The 16,875-nt window shown below is 38.8% G+C and overlaps 1 protein-coding gene across 8 annotated transcripts in view; it reads right to left on the bottom strand.

The window, feature by feature from the left end:
- Window positions 1-16,875, bottom strand: part of LOC126049846 (6-phosphofructo-2-kinase/fructose-2,6-bisphosphatase 4) — a 53,329-nt gene that overhangs the window by 17,308 nt on the left and 19,146 nt on the right. For 7 of the 8 annotated variants that reach the window (XM_049826911.1, XM_049826912.1, XM_049826909.1 and 4 more), the window contains exons 2-9: window positions 12,120-12,236; window positions 7,781-7,877; window positions 5,247-5,313; window positions 3,966-4,040; window positions 3,030-3,086; window positions 2,601-2,722; window positions 782-989; window positions 52-198 (exon numbers count right to left, since the gene is read on the bottom strand). In XM_049826911.1, the coding sequence (XP_049682868.1) occupies window positions 52-198; window positions 782-989; window positions 2,601-2,722; window positions 3,030-3,086; window positions 3,966-4,040; window positions 5,247-5,313; window positions 7,781-7,877; window positions 12,120-12,236 (890 nt within the window). Of the gene's footprint in view, window positions 1-51; window positions 199-781; window positions 990-2,600; window positions 2,723-3,029; window positions 3,087-3,965; window positions 4,041-5,246; window positions 5,314-7,780; window positions 7,878-12,119; window positions 12,237-13,024; window positions 13,047-16,875 lie in introns of those variants that run through there. The other variant, XM_049826913.1, reaches the window with a different exon arrangement.

Here is a 16,875-nt window from a genome sequence, read left to right as displayed (position 1 = left end):
TTCCTTCATCCCTAGCAAAGCAACTTATTAGACATTTAGAAAAGAACTTACTGCATCTATCTCATTCAAAACCTTCCACTGCTCATAAGGCACTCCCAAGGCTTCAGCAGTCTGAATTGTCCTTTTCATCTGGCTCGTCCAAACTTTCAGATCTTTGATATTTTGCTCATTAATAAATTGTGCCAAGCTTTTGGCAAACTGAAAGAAAAACCATGAGACACTGGATGAGGGCTTGGAGCCACCGCACTGTGTTCAGTTTGGAACATGCAGGCTCTAGCCTCCATAAACTCATTATAACTTTTCCAAAAGGGTCTGTCAAAGTTTTTCCTAAGAAATACAACACATTCCGTTAAGCCAAGAGGGACAGGAGAGGTAAGGAAAGGAGTTTAAGGAAGATACAAGTTGTCTGCAGTTCCTATCTTTACCTCCTGGAATTTTCCTTCCAGCTTCAACCCGTGAACCTTCCCAATTATCCAACAAGTCAGAATTTTACAAGAATACAGTTAAAAAATAAAGCCCTTGACAACTGCTTTGTGCTGCAGGATAAAAACGAATTTCAACCAACAGAATGACAGACAGATAAAAGAGCACATAGCGAATCACAATACACAAAGTGTGTCCATCCAGTTTCCACTACCCACATAAGCAACTAAAAAAATCCTTCTTAAACATGTTAAGAGGAAAAGCGTGTAGAGAAAGAAAGCTCTAATTACACAGCACAAACTGCACACATGCATAGATACACACAAAACCCAGCTACACTTGTTCAGGAGGTACATACTTCTTTCCCCCTGACAGACAGTCCAGGATCTCCTCCTATTCTCCCTTTGAGATTGAGTTCACTTTCTCCATGTCGACAGAGGTAGATTGACCGAGGAGTCACATGGATATTCATGAGGTAGTAGACAATTCGGCTCTGAATGTGATCCATTACTCTGTTCACAAGGTAACTCCTTCCAACATCCATAATTTTAATATAGGAAAGATCCCTTTGACAAGAAAACAAAAAAATATGTAAGATTCCACATAGTTTCTATTAGCATGTACCACAATCTTCCCACCTTCTCTCTCGTTATAAAACAAAGGGGCAACACACCAAATTCAATTACTCATGGAATATGCATTAGTCCTAAGAAACAATGCAATACTCCAAAGGTACAGGCTGAACTCTATTCCTTTCACATGTAAGGTGTTCAGATCACTTCCTTTTCTCTTCCCTTTACTTGCACTTTGTCCCTCAAATCTAGATCCTACTCTTGCAAAAATACAGCCCTCCCACTGAAAGGAAAAATTCAGTGGAGTCATTCAACTGTGGTAGCTTCAATAAGATATTTTACAATACTAGTTATTTTTCTGCAGGTTACAAACACTCCCCCCACAGCAAGTATTGTCTGATTGCACCCAGGGGCCAAAATGGTCACTATTTACCCATCTCAGTTAACTCCTACAGAAAAACTACAGCATCAGAAGGACGAGTGACTAGCCTGAAGCAAGACTTTTCTCAACATCTCTATCAACAACTATTTATTAACAGTACTTAATCTACCCCACCACTACCTTTTCTCAGCATCAGGCAGGTTATAATTTCAATTTTCAATGCTTATCCTTTCTTGTCTGAGCTATAATTTCAGAGTAGCATCTAGTTTAAAGGAGGAAAAAAGTCTGATAAGCTGAAAATAACCACTATTGGTTTCTAGTGATGCTTTCGAGACATCACACCACAATAAAACACGAAAACTTACAATAAAACTAAATGGGGGTGATGAGAAGCAAGCAGCATCACCTCATCTCTGATAGCGCTATTTCACACAGGCACAACCATTAGGTCCATAACAGAAATTACATGCATGAACTGCTCTGACTGAACCAGCTTCACTCTGCTTACAGTCGATTACATTAAAATGCAGCTCAGCCTTCTCTATAGCACTGGTCCTGAAACAAACCAGGAGCATCTGGTACACATGCAGCTCAAAATCCCACACTGAAATCCTGGACTGTAGCAAGAGAAACAGTGCTCCTCTTCACATGGTTCACCCCTACCTTACTTTCAAGTGTTGAAAGTGAATGAAAAAACCAGATGAATGCTTTCTTTGGCATGAGGGCAAATAATCTAGCTAAGAAAGTTTCTCACAGCCCTGCATCTGCAGGATAATTTGCAAGCACAAATAAATAAATTTAGAAGTCACATTTTTAAGACTTACATGTTCAAAATTCATCTTAGTCATGTCAACAAATGAAGTTATGCTTACAAATCACTGGGGTCTCCTCTACATACTAAAAAAAAAAAAAAAAAAAAGTACCAACCAACCACTACAGCAAGTCTGGAATAATTTCTAAATGCTGGTTCTATCCCAGAAGAATCATACTATTCTCCAAGAGGGAAAATCAAAAAGAATACTGTGCCAGAGTAGAGTCGTTAGCCAATTTTCCTCAAGCAAGCAAGCAGAGTCAACTCTCTCTAATTTACCAAAGGAACGAGAGCTCAAGCCATTAGAAAAACAAGACTAGAAAGCCCTAATTCCTGACACAGGATGCTCCATCCCCTAAGGAAACATCTTAAAATAACCCAGTTGTGATCACAGTATTATTTCATCACTTACTTGTCAAGAGTTTCATCTAATGTCTCATACGAGTTCTTGTAGCACTCTATTCTTTTCATGAAGTCTTCTGTTGCTTCATCATTACTACAATCAACATAGTCAGGACTACCCAGCTTCACTTGCTGTTTGAAATAAAACCAGGAGAGTAGTACGTAAGTTTCTTTCCCTTTTTAATGCAAGTTTAAAGGAATAGGAAGGGGGAGAACAACACAAAAACTTATTTTCTGGAAGTTAATTAGAATACATGTAAAGCAAAAAGAGCTATAGACTTCTTAGTATACACCTGGACAGGAAAATAAATTAAAAGTGTTCCATTAATGGGAGCTAATGTTTTTTTGCTATTGGAAGTTCTTATAACAGTTATAAAAATATTGAGCTACTTTAAACCTCTTGACTCAAAGCAGTTAAAGCAAACTTTCCTATACTCACCACAATGTTTGCAGCAATGACCTCTGGATCTACACATACTGACTCAACAAAAAAAGTCTTCGGTCCAAATAGGAAATCACATCCACAGAAGGAAGGAAGAAGAAAGATGCATTAGAATGCCTCTGGAGACTAACACACATGAGCAGCAAGTTGCCCGCTTCCACGGTAACCCTTTTTAACAGAGCCACGCGTTAAACTTCCCTCCGTTTACTCTGAAGATTTCTCCAGACCCTCTCATCAGAAATTGTTGACTTACGATTCCTAGGAGCATCATGCTCTATACTCCTTTCCCCAACAATGCTTGTAAGTGGAAAAATTTTGCAGTGAGAAAAATTTAGGATGGGAGGAAGAAATAAATGCAGAGGATGCAAATTCAGCCACACAAACAGTAGCTAATGCTTCTGAAATAATAATTTAGAACCCTTTCAATCAATGGAGCAGTCTCACTTTAAAAGAGGTTTGTGTTTTGCTGTCTCAAACGTTTATGGAGATGCAACTTTAGAGGAAATGAAAGATTACTGGAGAACAGCTAAATGCAAAACAATCCTGGACGGAAGGCATAAAACCACAGAATGTTTTTGGTTTGTACAGAACCAACACAGAATTCCCTACGTGTTTCCGCACCAAAAACCTGAACTGCACTAAGAACCATATTTTAAACAGTTCTTGCTGAGAGTACACTCAGAACTACAGGTCCAGGGTGACAGAATTGAAGCCATAGCATAAAAGATATTAGCTACAAACAGTACAAACACTAAAGATGAGAAAAATGAGGACTGGGTGACTTTTAATCATAAACAATGCTTGACTACACAAAATGCACTGTTGACTAAACAGCTAGGAAGGATGTGGCTTACGCTAGTGCACCTTTTAATTCAGAGTAGCAGATAAGAGCAAAACTATCATTAGTTCAGAACTCCTTTGCTTTTGACTCACCTTATATCCATTTTCTTCACCAAATTTGTAAATAGTTTCTCTACGTTCCCGAGTTGTGTTGGTAGCATCAAAGACCTAGGAATAATTACAGGGAACAGAGAGAGAAGAATTAAAACCAGCATCATAGCCTGTGAAAAGCACTGCATTAGTAACAACAAAAATAAGGGTTCAAAGTCCCTCAATGTGAAGGAAAGCAATGAAAACACTTCCCCTTCCCTCTACCCCACTACCTCAACACGCTCAACAAGAAACAAAAGACATTTCTACTTTACACACATGATTTTCGAAATACTAAAAAAAGAGTAATATTTTGAAAGCACTACTAGCAGAACACTGTATTTGGAAGAAGCAACCAGAATTTAAGCCTAACACATAATACAGGACAGAATCTTCCTCCTGGACCACATCAGCATTAAATATTAATGCATAGGGGGTTTTTGTGAACTTACACCACACAAAAAAAGATGCTGCAATCAACACGCTATTAAAAAATGCAAGTGTAAAACTTCTAAGGGCAGAAGATCTGCAAGACTTGTAAATCCTGCCCATGAATTACAAGATATATGCAGCCATTTCTCTAAGAACTTAATTTTAGCTCTGAACACACCAGTATTTTACCAAAGTATGAAGTTTGCCAAAGTGTAAAGTTTACCTCATGTCCCCAGCAGAACTTAAAATTATAGTTAATGGTTTTCCCCGATTAGTTAATGAAAACAACAGAGAATCATGTCTGTAGTCTTAAGAAAAACAGTGTTATGCAAATTAATGTGAATACTCAATATCAATAGTTGAACAGCTGATGTTTTGCATCCCGATATTAAATACTCAGATATGCAGCAATTTGAGTTTCTCCTGCTTTCTTCAGAGATTTCTCATGTCAGTAACACAACTGCCAAGCAACACCCAGGATGCTTTTTGTTCAGTAAGTCTTTACCTTTCACTTGAAACACTAGACTATCAAATAGAAGCACAAGTGCGGCCAAAACAACAGATGTATTTAACAGTACATTATATAATGTGGAGAGAAGGGGGACATTTTTCTCAGCGTTACTCTCTTCTCAGTTAATCCCTCAAATTACAAAGGTGGCTGCTCAATATGGCATCATCATCTTGAACTTAAGTGCTCCTTTCACGGCAGCAACAAGGCAGATCCAACATACAAATCCCAAAGAAAAAAAGTCTGATATACTGAAGAGATTACTCGGGCTGTATATTATCCAGCAGACACACACTGTTTTGTAGGGAAGCATCTCAAGAATGTATCTTCAACAAGAAACTTACAGCCACGTGCCCATTTTCCTCACTGAGGTACTGTCGGACGTCATTCAGCGCTGCTAAGGCACACTGTCTTAAAAATGAAAAGAGAGTAAAACTCAAATGCTAGTTGAAAGTCGCTTTAATAAGGCACTTGTGCGTTTTGATCAAAGTGCCCTGCAAATGTTAGATAATCTCTCTCAAAAACACATATTTTTTAATCACACCACCCACCCCCACCTCCCCCCCCCCCCAAACATGGGAAAACCCAACAGAGGTCAACCAAGCTATACTAAGGAAATGTGGTCATGGCCATCTGCCTAAAAAAACTACCAGTCCAGTGCTCCTCTGTGCAAATGATACAACTATACATCACCACAGAATACCCGTCAATTTTGCTGACCAGGATAAACTTTCACTGATCTAAAGTAACATCACTGAATCATCCCTGCAACTGTATTCTTTTCCCAATTACCTATTCATAGATATTTGCTTCTTAATTTGATTCTCAAAGAGGAAAAAATAAATCAACTTAAGGCTTTTATCTTGAGGCCCTAAATTAAAGAGGATAGACAACTGTTTTTCAGTAATCTACTTCTCTTTTGAACTATTGTGTAAAAATTGCTTATGTCAAAAAAAAAAGTTAAAACAGAGAGTAAAACAAAGTTAGCACCAAGCATTAGGGACAGAGGTGAAAATAACATCCCACTGTAGTCACCAACACAATGTAATTAGCACTGGAGACAGTTGAGGACACAACACCAAAAAAAACCCACCCCCACATACTTTACGCTTGTGTTAAATCTGGACAAGAATAAATTCATTTGCAACTTTCCTATTTCCCCAGTATTAGTATTATCTTCCAAGTCCGTTATGATTTCTAACACATAAATAATACTGGAGGGCAACATCAACATTGTACACGATTTACTCATTAGTAGAACACAGCCCCATTTATTTCCAGTAATACAGTCTTTTTGCAGTACCAACATAAGACCCTGTCCATTTCAACAGCCTTTCTATGAATTACTGCTCTATTTTGACTTCCAGACTGAAACATGTAACTCTTCTCTTACATTTACCATATTCTGCTGCAGAGCTTTATCTTAAAAGAAAAAAAGAAGGCATTTCAATCCTGACAGTATTTCCACATTAGCATTGTTTATAGATGTCAGGAACTGAGATTCATCAGTCAAGTCTTCACTAAATAAATATAAACCCTCTTTACTCATTGCTAACTAGGCAGATTAGCTCACACAGCCCATTTCATATTATATTCCCCACCATTTAGTCTAATAGGTGACACAGAGGCACGTTAAAAGGTTTGGCTCTACCTCTAAGCAAACGGCAGGGGCTTGCAAGGCTAATGCACCTCATATCTACTCTTTGGACCCAAAGGATTAGGAGGTTCTTATGCAGGTTGTTCTCCTTTGACATGAGCAATACTCATCTGCTGCTGAAGGGGAAAGGTAAGAGAGAGAGGACAGAGGGACAGCCACAAAAGGAAGTCCAGACAGTAGGAAAGTCCAGACATTTTTGATGCTTGAGCTGAAGCAATTAAGAACAAAATACTCTAAGTAGCCTAAGCAAATAACATTTCCATTCTGCTAAAATTTCTGTTCCTTTTCATTTCCTACTGCACACTCTTAAATGTTTTCCTGAACATACTAAAAAAGACAACAAATGGTGAAGAAAACCAAAAGACCTTCCCATTTTATCTTCTGTAAGAAAGAGGCAGCTCCCTCTTGCTCTGACCTTCTCATCATCTACCCTTTCTTCTCAAGGTCTTTCCTCTACATTAAAGCACAGCCTCTTTCAAGGCAAGGGGGAGTCTCAAGTGCTTCTTCTAGGCACAGATGTTCACACTGGTGGTTATATTGCTTTGCATACCATTAGCAAAACATGGCAGTTTTCGAGGCAGTGCACTAACTGACTGCATGAAGCACCTGCATGGTGGCCAAATAGACAATTTCAGGGAAAGAACAATAGTGTTTCATTCCTGCTCATTTGAACAGATAAGAACAAACATGTTCAAAGTACTCCAGGTGAAAAATTCCAGTATGTAGACCAAAAAGAAAAGCAGTTATGTGGGGTTTTTTTCTCCTTTACGATCCACACAAAAGCTCTAAAGTGGCATTTTAGGAATTAGACAGCAGTAAGAGTTACATCTATTAGCTGAAACCTTACAGAAAGGTAAGAAAAATAGTAACTATTTGTTAAAACTGCTTTGATTTGAGTGAAAATAACCTGGAATATCTGCAGGAATAGCAGCAGTCACAGCCTAGTGAAAGGTGAAAAGGAATCAAGTATTTACCTTCTCTGCATTTTTAACCCTGGAGATGAAGCAATTAAGAAAAAAATACCCTAAATTTTAAGCAGCCTAAACAAATCACTTTTCCACCTTTTCTAGAATTTCTTTCCGTTGTCATTTTATACTGCAGTCTCTTAAGCGTCTTCTTGAGCATACAAAAAATGCAACTTAAAGTAGACTCTAAGCAAATTACACAGGGTACCATTTTAATACAATTAGCATCGTGTAGCCAAACACATTCAAAACTTACTTCCTGATTTTCAAGCCTTCTTCATTGTCAGGCAGGAAGAATTCAAAAGATTTATACTTTTTCACCAAATCTCGACGATACTGACCAACATTAAATTCTGCCAAGAAGAAACCAGTATTAGTGGGAACTAATGATATTCACGTAAAAAGGACAAAAGTTATGACAGCTTTGAAACCAAACTACCTGCGAGGATAAAATAATTTAGCATGTACGAAGTCAGCATATAATACTTGTTGTGTTTTGAGGGATTTGTTTGTTTTTAAATAAAAAGACAACAAATCACAGAAATGGCAAAAGAACATTTGGGCTGTAGGTAGCTTCAATGGAGTCACGGGGCCGTATTGCCATGCCCCTGCCTGCCAGTTTGCCTGAACAACAAAAAGAAACTCTTTTCCTCCTTTGCAGGGGTAGTTGGAAATCTGTTTCAGTAGTCTACAAAGGACTACTAATAATCTAGCTTTTTCTTCTGTGTATATGTGCAGTGAAACAGTATTCTGACAGCACCTCCCAAAACTTCCAGCTCTTATTTAAGCAAGGAAGAGTTCTAAATAGAACTAACTGATCTTGCTTTTGATAAGCAAAACTTAAAATTCAAGTTGTGGAAACATTTTTTCCATAATTCTGCTCAAATATTTCTATTCCTTAAGGATCAGTACATATTATTTCACAACCCCTGTTCCATTTATTTAAAAAAAATGCTTAAATTGTTAAAAAAACATTAAAAAAAAATTTAAAAAAACACCATTAAAAAAAATCAGCATAAGTACTGAACATAATCTTACTGTGATCTCTCAACAATGTCCTTATCTGGGCAAAGGTCCATAAGGTCTATGGCTATACACCTGTCACAACATCAGATATGGGATTAGGGCAAGGCAGTTCTGTTCTGCCACACAGCAGACAATGACACTGTACCCTAGTTAACTTCATTCGACAGTTCTGAAAGTAGGTCTCTGAAGTGCAATTAATGTTTAACTTGTTTCTGACCTATAGGTTTTCTCTGTTGAACTGCATTTTTTTTTAACGTTAGAACAAACTGAAGTATTATGTTTGAGAAGCTGCCGAGATTATAAATACTTGCCAGACTTCATTTCTGGAAAGAGGAAAAGAAGTAACAGACACAATTGCTGAGTTGTAATTAAGAAAAAAAGATATAGGATAAAAGAGCTCAACCATCAGCTGCTATATATAGATTACTGTTGGGATTGGGGGCAGAGGATAAAGAAATAAATATTGTTCATCCCCCCAAAAGTCAAGTCTTGTTTGAATTCAACAACGTTGATGTAATTTTTCTGTGGTCAACTGTATGACACAGATTATAGTACAATCCAGGTTATTCTGTGACAGGTTTAATGAGCACTGGCCGTACTGGCTACATGGAAAGGTGGTTCCTTGTAAGAAAAACAGAAGAAGCAAGAAGTTCAGATGGCCAGTGTTGTCAGGCAATAGCCCTTTAAAAATAAAAAATAATTCATTTCTTAAGAAAGAATAGTTACTGAAAGAGGGACATGCACAGCAAAGGAAAAAGTGCTGTCTAGTGGGACAATCATTAGCCTTCATTATTAGCATCCACCCCTATGGAAAAGTTTCACAACGCTAACTGGTATCTCAACTACCACACAGCCAGAACTATTCAAATAAGCTTCCCAAAGTTTAGCATCTAAAAACCACATTGCAACACAATTCTATTCAAGCATCTAATTGACCTCATTTCCTTCAAAAAGCCCAGACAAAAGTCCTTTGTATTTTTAACCATTTCACATTCTACATGACAGAGGATTTTGGAAAGAATAAAAGAAAACACAGAACTGATGGCTGAAATGATTCAACTAACATCAACCCTGGGCTATTTACCTCCACCTTCTTTTCTTGAACTCTCCAGCTTGCTTAATGTACGTTACATGAAAACATGGCATTTATCTTGTCTCTGGTTTAATAATTTTAACCATCTGTTTTGGAGAATAAGCACACAATATATTTAAGCACACACTAATTTTAAGGCATTAAGAGCCAAAGGGTAACAGATGTTAGAGCTACTTGATACTTATCACATATCAATTCAGTCCCAATCAACTGGAAGCATTAGGTAACATGTCATCCATTCCCTCAATGAGTATTTTAAATTTATTTCAGCTTCAGTAAAGCTGCACCACTGATGACACCAACAACAGAAAGGGTCCGTGGTTTTCCAAGAAAATCCCAAGTCACCCTTTCTAGCAATAACAAACCATAACCAGCAACCTAGGATGGAAGCTCATATGGTAACTTTATGTTGTATATTTTTGTGAAATTAGGCAGCAATGCTCCATTTTTTTATTAAGCACAAGTGCATGTATTTTTTGATGTGCTGCTCATGGTTGCCCATGGAACTTTTCCTATAACTGAGGGAGACCACCCCTATCTACCTTACTGTATTTGGGATATATTCAACCAAGCATGAGCCAGATGTGGACAGTATCTTGTTTGCTGTCCAATACCATGTTTCTGCTTTTCAAAGTTCACATGGTAAAATGCTCAAAACGATGACATACGTATCTACAGAAATGTATGTTAGATGTGTATCTAACATACAAGCATAGTTATATCCCATTTTATCAGCTTGGATATAAGCTAACCTATTTAGACTGTTATTCTGTTTCAGCCCAACGGATAAAACTGAAGTTTCTAAACATCTGATACTGCTCATCAGAAGGGTTTTACTGCGTGAAAACAGTCAAAACTCAAGTTATAATTTAAATCCTATAAGCTCTCATACTCAATATAACGTATCCTCCATAACATCTCACCTAAATAAGGTGTATCAGACAAGTTTCTAAGAGCTTAAGAAAACACCAACTCAAAAAGCTATCCCCTAGAATCAAAAGGCAGTTTAAATTTAGGCTGGAACTCCTCATTTTGACTTCTTAGAGCTACTAGGAAATACATCTCTGAATATCCAGCCAAAAGTCTATACTTTAGTATGATCTAATATGTTTAATGTTATTTAAATTATTAACTAGTCATAACTATAAAGCTACTATTACTGCACCAGACAGAATCACAGAACGCTACCTTTTTTTCTAGAGATAGAGAAGGCAGCAGGGGAGATGGCTGCTCAGAACCTCAAATGGACTTAGGTCTTGTTTACTTGTCAATCTGGGCCCACAAGATACCACAGAAGCTTGGGAATGAGGTAGGACAGGCAGGTCCATGACATAGCAAACCCAAGCCATTGTTTCCCCACACTAAACACACATATAAAGTCCTTAAGAGAGTGATAGCAAGTGGCTGCTTCAGTTCCTTGGGCTCTTAATATTCAAAGAGCTGTAACTCATTCCACAAATGCAGTTGAACAGTTACACAGAGAATTACACGTTGCACAAAGTTCACTGAGAAAAGACGACGGAGAAGTCAGAACTTCCATAGAATTATAGCATGGTTTTGGTTGGAAGGGACCTTAAAGACCATCTAGTTCCAATGCCCTGCCATGGGCAGGGACACTTTCCACTAGGCCACGTTGCTCAAAGCTCCATCCAACCTGGCCTCAAAGACTTCCAGGGATGGGGCATCCACAGCCTCTCTGGGAAACCTGTTCCAGTGTCTCGCCACCCTCACAATAAAGAATTTTTTTCTAGTATCTAATCTAAATCTACCCCCTTTCAGTTTAAAACCACTACCCCCCGTCCTATCACTACACTCCCTGTTAAAGAGTCCCTCCCCATCTTTCCTATACGCCTCCTTTAGGTACTGGAAGGCTGCTATAAGGTGTCCCCGGAGCCTTCTCTTCTCCAGACTGAACGACCCCAGCTCTCTCAGCCTGTCCTTACAGGGGAGGTGCTCCAGCCCTCTGACCATCTTTGTGGCCCTCCTCTGGACCCGCTCAAGCAGGTCCATGTCGTTCTTATACTGAGGACCCCAGAGCTGAACACAGTACTGCAGGTGGGGTCTCACGAGAGCGGAGGGGGAGAATCACTTCCCTCGACCTGCTGGTCGCGCTTCTTTTGATGCAGCCCAGAAGTGCTGACTGCTCGCCTGCTTGTAAAGGAGATTGCCTTTCATCCACATAAAGAAAGGGGGGGCAGGGGGGAAAGGACAGCTGAAGAACCAAAGTGTTAAAGGACAAGGGCAAAAAGTTGATTTAGGCACCTGGCAGAACAAGGAGGTAAATGAACAGTCACCAGAATTTGACTAATTAACATCTAAATGGAAGAGACAGCCTGTATATGCTATTGCTTAAAAGTTAACTAAGCAGAAAGATTTTATGTAGTGAAACTTGGCAACAAAATTACTGGGAATTACGTTTATGGAACACCTAACATCTGCCCTGTCCTTCTGAGGTAAACAAAAGTAAATCCATCACCTTTTGTAGGCACTCCAATCCAATTTAAATAGCGTGTCAGCTTCTTCGAGATGTAGGTTTTTCCTCTTGCTGGGAGACCCACCATGACAATCAGAGTAGGGCAATTGGTCATACATACTGAAACAGAAAAGCAGAAAACTGGGATTACCATTAACATTGCCACAAAGCAAAGGCTGATATTGCGATGGAAAACTACAATCTGTGTGCTCTCTGAGGAAGTGACCGTTCAAGCAGCTCATGCATTGTCTCTCACTATTTCAGTGGGTTTCTTAAGGTGTACCGGTGGACCTAACCAGGTTTCTTAAGCTGTGCTGAATTTTGGAAGGGCCAGTGAGTGGTAGTGCAATGCTGGACATACAAGTTGTATACAGGCAGAAGACAAGAAACTTATGTATTTGCATACATGTTTTAAGACATACAAAAACAATACCAAAAAAGGACACTGACATCTTATGCCCATATGTACCTCAGTTCAGTGCTTGCATTGAAAGGAAAAGCTAGGTGTACACAATTTTTAGATAATTTTTAAATCTTTAAGAAAAGACCTCAACACTGCTCAACCTTTTCTCGGTTTTGAGCGAAACAAGTATGACAGATGCAGCTTAATACTCATATTTATTATTTCTCCTTTAAATATTAACACAAAAATCTTGAAACAGAGCTCATTTTGACTGTTCTTTGATGGTTACTAGGAATAAAGCACAAGTATTCTACGCAATCAAGTACAAAAATCTGATATACAGATACATGTACAGAAATACTCTTAATCAAAGGCAGAGTGTTTAATAAAAAAACAAAACACTGTAGGAAGTTAAAGGAGTTATATGTATAAACTGAAAACCTTGAGGCATTTCCTTTCAAATGACAAGTTTTTGAACATTTTAATGGCACAAAACTATGAATACCTTGCATGAATCTATCACAGCTACAAGGAACTGCCTAAGAAGAAAAAAAGATATTAAAGTGGCGCAAAGATACCACCAACTCCCTCCACCCCCTATTTCAAAGGGAATTCCTCAGTGTCTTGATAGAGGAGCCAATTCGCTCCAAAAGACTAAATCTCAGTGTTATATCGTAAGGCATAACTAAACCATTGTACAAAGCACTGCGATTGCTCGAGATTCCCAAACCTTGGATTGACAAAGTCCCATGCCACAAAGTCACTTGCACAAATCTGGCACAGCTACTCTGCATAGTAAACCCATGGAAAAAGAACAAACAGATTAGCAAAGACAGATGCACTTTCTTAAAAAGCACATCGAAAAGAAAAAAAAACCTAAACCCATTAAAAATACACCACTTTTCATGAAAGAGGAGGCAATACCGTACCTAACCTCAAACCCATGAAAGAGTCTACTACTCCGTATAATTAAAGTTACATGGAACTGAATGCAAACTAAAACAGATCCACCCAAACATGTCCACGTCTCCAGAAGGACACTGATAAAAGCCCTCAGAGTAAGCTCCTCTGTACAGAAGCCTATAAACCATAAGGATAGTGTTTTCTTGTCCCTTTTCCTCTTTGTCCTAAGTTCAGGCCTGTGAAGTCCCTCTCCAAGAGGAGGAAGGCAGGCTCTGGGGAAACAAAGTCTATGAAGTGCAAAGAGTACAGTGCTTACTAAACTTAACAGCTTTGTCTCTAGTTTCCAGGACAGTAAAACAAAATAATGAGATGAGAGAAATCCCTGAGCCCCTAGAAACTTTACGAGAAGACACTGTTCTTCAAAGCCAGTTTGAAACGTTCTTCACCTGATATATCTAGCTCAAGTTTTAAACAATTTTCCAGTGTAAGCAGTGAAATAAGAGTTGGAAAAGACAAACCAGGATCTGTACAGAAAGGCTCTATACACGGCCTCAGGTCTCCCTGCTCTGCAAGGAACTGTGCTAACTGGAACAGGTTTTTCTACCTATTCTGGACAGAATTTACCAACTAACATTACATATCTAGATCACCTCTTTTTGTTTTGGTTTGGTTTTGGTTTGGGTTTTTTTTGTCTTCTTCCGGGGTGAGCCATACAAATTTAGCCTTCTCACAGAACATTTGTCTTTTGGTAATGTAACGACAAACCTATACTGGAGCAAAACACCATTTTGCAAAACTAAGGGCTAGGAAGCTACCATGAAGAAACATGCAACACACTTAAATGGCTGCTTCACAGATTACACTGACAACAGTTCTCTAAAATAAGCCCTGCTGCCTATGTCAGCTTGTAACAGATCTTCTCACTGAGCAGCAAACTGGAACACCACAACTAAGGCAACATGCAAAAGGGACATCTCCTCCCACTGCCAAGCAGTCAGCCTGCAAGCCTGGCATCGCTTGCATTTTTACGCAAATTTCCTCAAAGAAAGTACAAAAACTAGCAAAATTGCCTTTATTAGAGCCCTATGCGTACAGTTTAAAATGCACACCTCATCTGTTATTCCGATCTGTGCACCACTATTTAGTGTGCAACCATATAGCAGAAACCAAGGAAATTCTCTGCTGATCCCAATCAAACAAGTTGCAATCCTGCTCTGATTAGGTGCCAGGCTGACCAAGAGTGCTTTTCCTTTTTAAAGGCAGAAACCAGTGAAAGAGATGCCCTTGACACCCAAAGGAGGAATACCATTGATTTCAATGACCTTAAATACTCTGCTTTTACATAATGCCATAGCCCTGTAAGCACTACACAGTATGTGATGCTACAGCAAATACCACCCATTTAGTGCCTGTCTGCAACAAGAGGATGCTAGTCACAGCCTAAAACTCAGGGCACTAAAAAAATGTTTGGTGTTCTGGTTTAGAGTGGTTGCAGTCTAATACCATTTACACAGGTGGCACTTAGTGACAAGCGCACCTATGCATTTGGAAGTAGAAGTCAAAGGCACATTTGCTGGCCAAAACAGCAGACGTTAACAGCTAAATGACAGGACTACAACTAAAACCACACAAAGCAACTACTTTATTTCTTCTGCACCTCAGTGTAGTGTTCTCAACAACACCCATAAGACTCAGCACAACAGACACAGGTTTTTGTCTTCTTCCTTGTGATCCTGTGTAATTAACAAGGCTTAATTTTGCTCATTAGCGCAGTAAAAAAGTCAAGACCAGAACAAAATGCAAAGTTCTGAGGATGCATCAAATTCTCAGAAGTTATAAATAATTTAATTATCTTTCACTTCGTCTGACTGAACCACAGCTTTCTCAGCAAAACGTTGCCAACACTCGCTGCAAGTGGGGGGACACACATTCCAATGACAGTATTTAAAACGTCAGTGTCTCAAGACTTAAGAAACGCAAGCAATTTTGCCATGAGGAAGTGGACTGATAAAAAACCCAAACAAACCACAAGTTACACATATCTAACTCCTGGAATGAAAAAGCCTCTTTAGTTTAATATTTACCCAACGTCACAATGTTCAATTCGCCTTTTCACAGCACCTCAGCATCATTCACTTTATAAGAAAAACAATCTGCAGCACAGAAGTAGTTATATAGGTGCAAGCTGCAGAGCCAAGGCAGACTCCTAAGTGCAGCTTTCTTAAGATAATTAAGATTCGTTATCACTGGATTGTCTGGTTTAGCTCCAGAAATCTCTCTACACAATCTACTCTCAAGGAAAAAAACTCATTTTTTAATACCGCTTCACATAGGTAACTCCTAAGAGTTTCTGACAGCTCCAACCTGCGGATGTACTATCAACACTAATTTTGCTAGAGGAACATACATGTTCAGAGCAGCAAAACAAAACTTACAGGGTTGTATGCCATTATTTGCTAAAGAGGCTCTGTGTCTTTACTCACTTTTTAAATTTAAAATAGATGCTCGTAATATATGCCTGTAGGATTGCATGTTTATAAACAGCAGCATCAAGAAGAAATGTACATTGCATCCCCTCACTTAAAGGGGACATGCAAAAAGCATGCCCAAAATACCAATCAGTGAAGGAAAATGGCCAAGTGATGAAGCGCATTAAAATCAAGCATTGCAACTTAAGCAAAGTCATTATCCTAGTCAAAAATTTCTTACATGCTACTGAACAACTCAGCAAGTTACAGCTCAGATTAAAATTATGACTGCCTACCCTTCTAAAGTTTAAGACTTAACAGTCAAGGAAAGAAGAAACTACGTGCTCATTTCTTGCCTCTTAAACTCTCTTGTGAAATAATGCAAGATGCAGAAGGTTGTGAAACCAAACTGGGACATTGAACAACCTAGATTAGCTGTGCAGCATTTCATCAGCCCTCAAAACTCACATGACCTTGTGAAATCAGAGACAAGAGTTGGTATTTTTCAAGTTCACTTACCTACTACCTAACATACTAGCAGCTGTCCCTGCCTTTCACCCAAAATGAGATTTTGTTTTTTCCTTATCTGTGCCAAATTTTTTAAGTCAACTTTTAAGGTCAAATGCTTTTTGTATCGAGCTGCTGCAGTTAGCCATCGGAAGTTTATGAAGGATTCTTGCTGTTTCTATGGCCTTTGACTCAAGGCCTGTTCTCCAAAATCACTGTAATATTTACAGGGTCATACACAAATATCTTTAACTATAAGCCAATACAATCACCCTTCCAAATAAGGTTAGCCCTACATGTTTTCCCCTATCACCTATCCAATTTAACTATTGCTAATCCATTGTTTCCTGTTGATCAACGATGACAATCGGTCACCCTTCTTCACATCCCACAGGGACGAGTTCCCCATCCTGCTGCTCTTCCTGAAGAGCATCATCCTGGTCCTACCCCTGAAGAAGTCCATTATCTTCTAATGTGT

Source organism: Accipiter gentilis, chromosome 23, assembly GCF_929443795.1.
Source record: "Accipiter gentilis chromosome 23, bAccGen1.1, whole genome shotgun sequence".
NCBI lineage: Eukaryota > Metazoa > Chordata > Aves > Accipitriformes > Accipitridae > Astur > Astur gentilis.
Note: the sequence above shows the minus strand (reverse complement) of the source record. Positions and strands in the feature narration are given on the sequence as shown.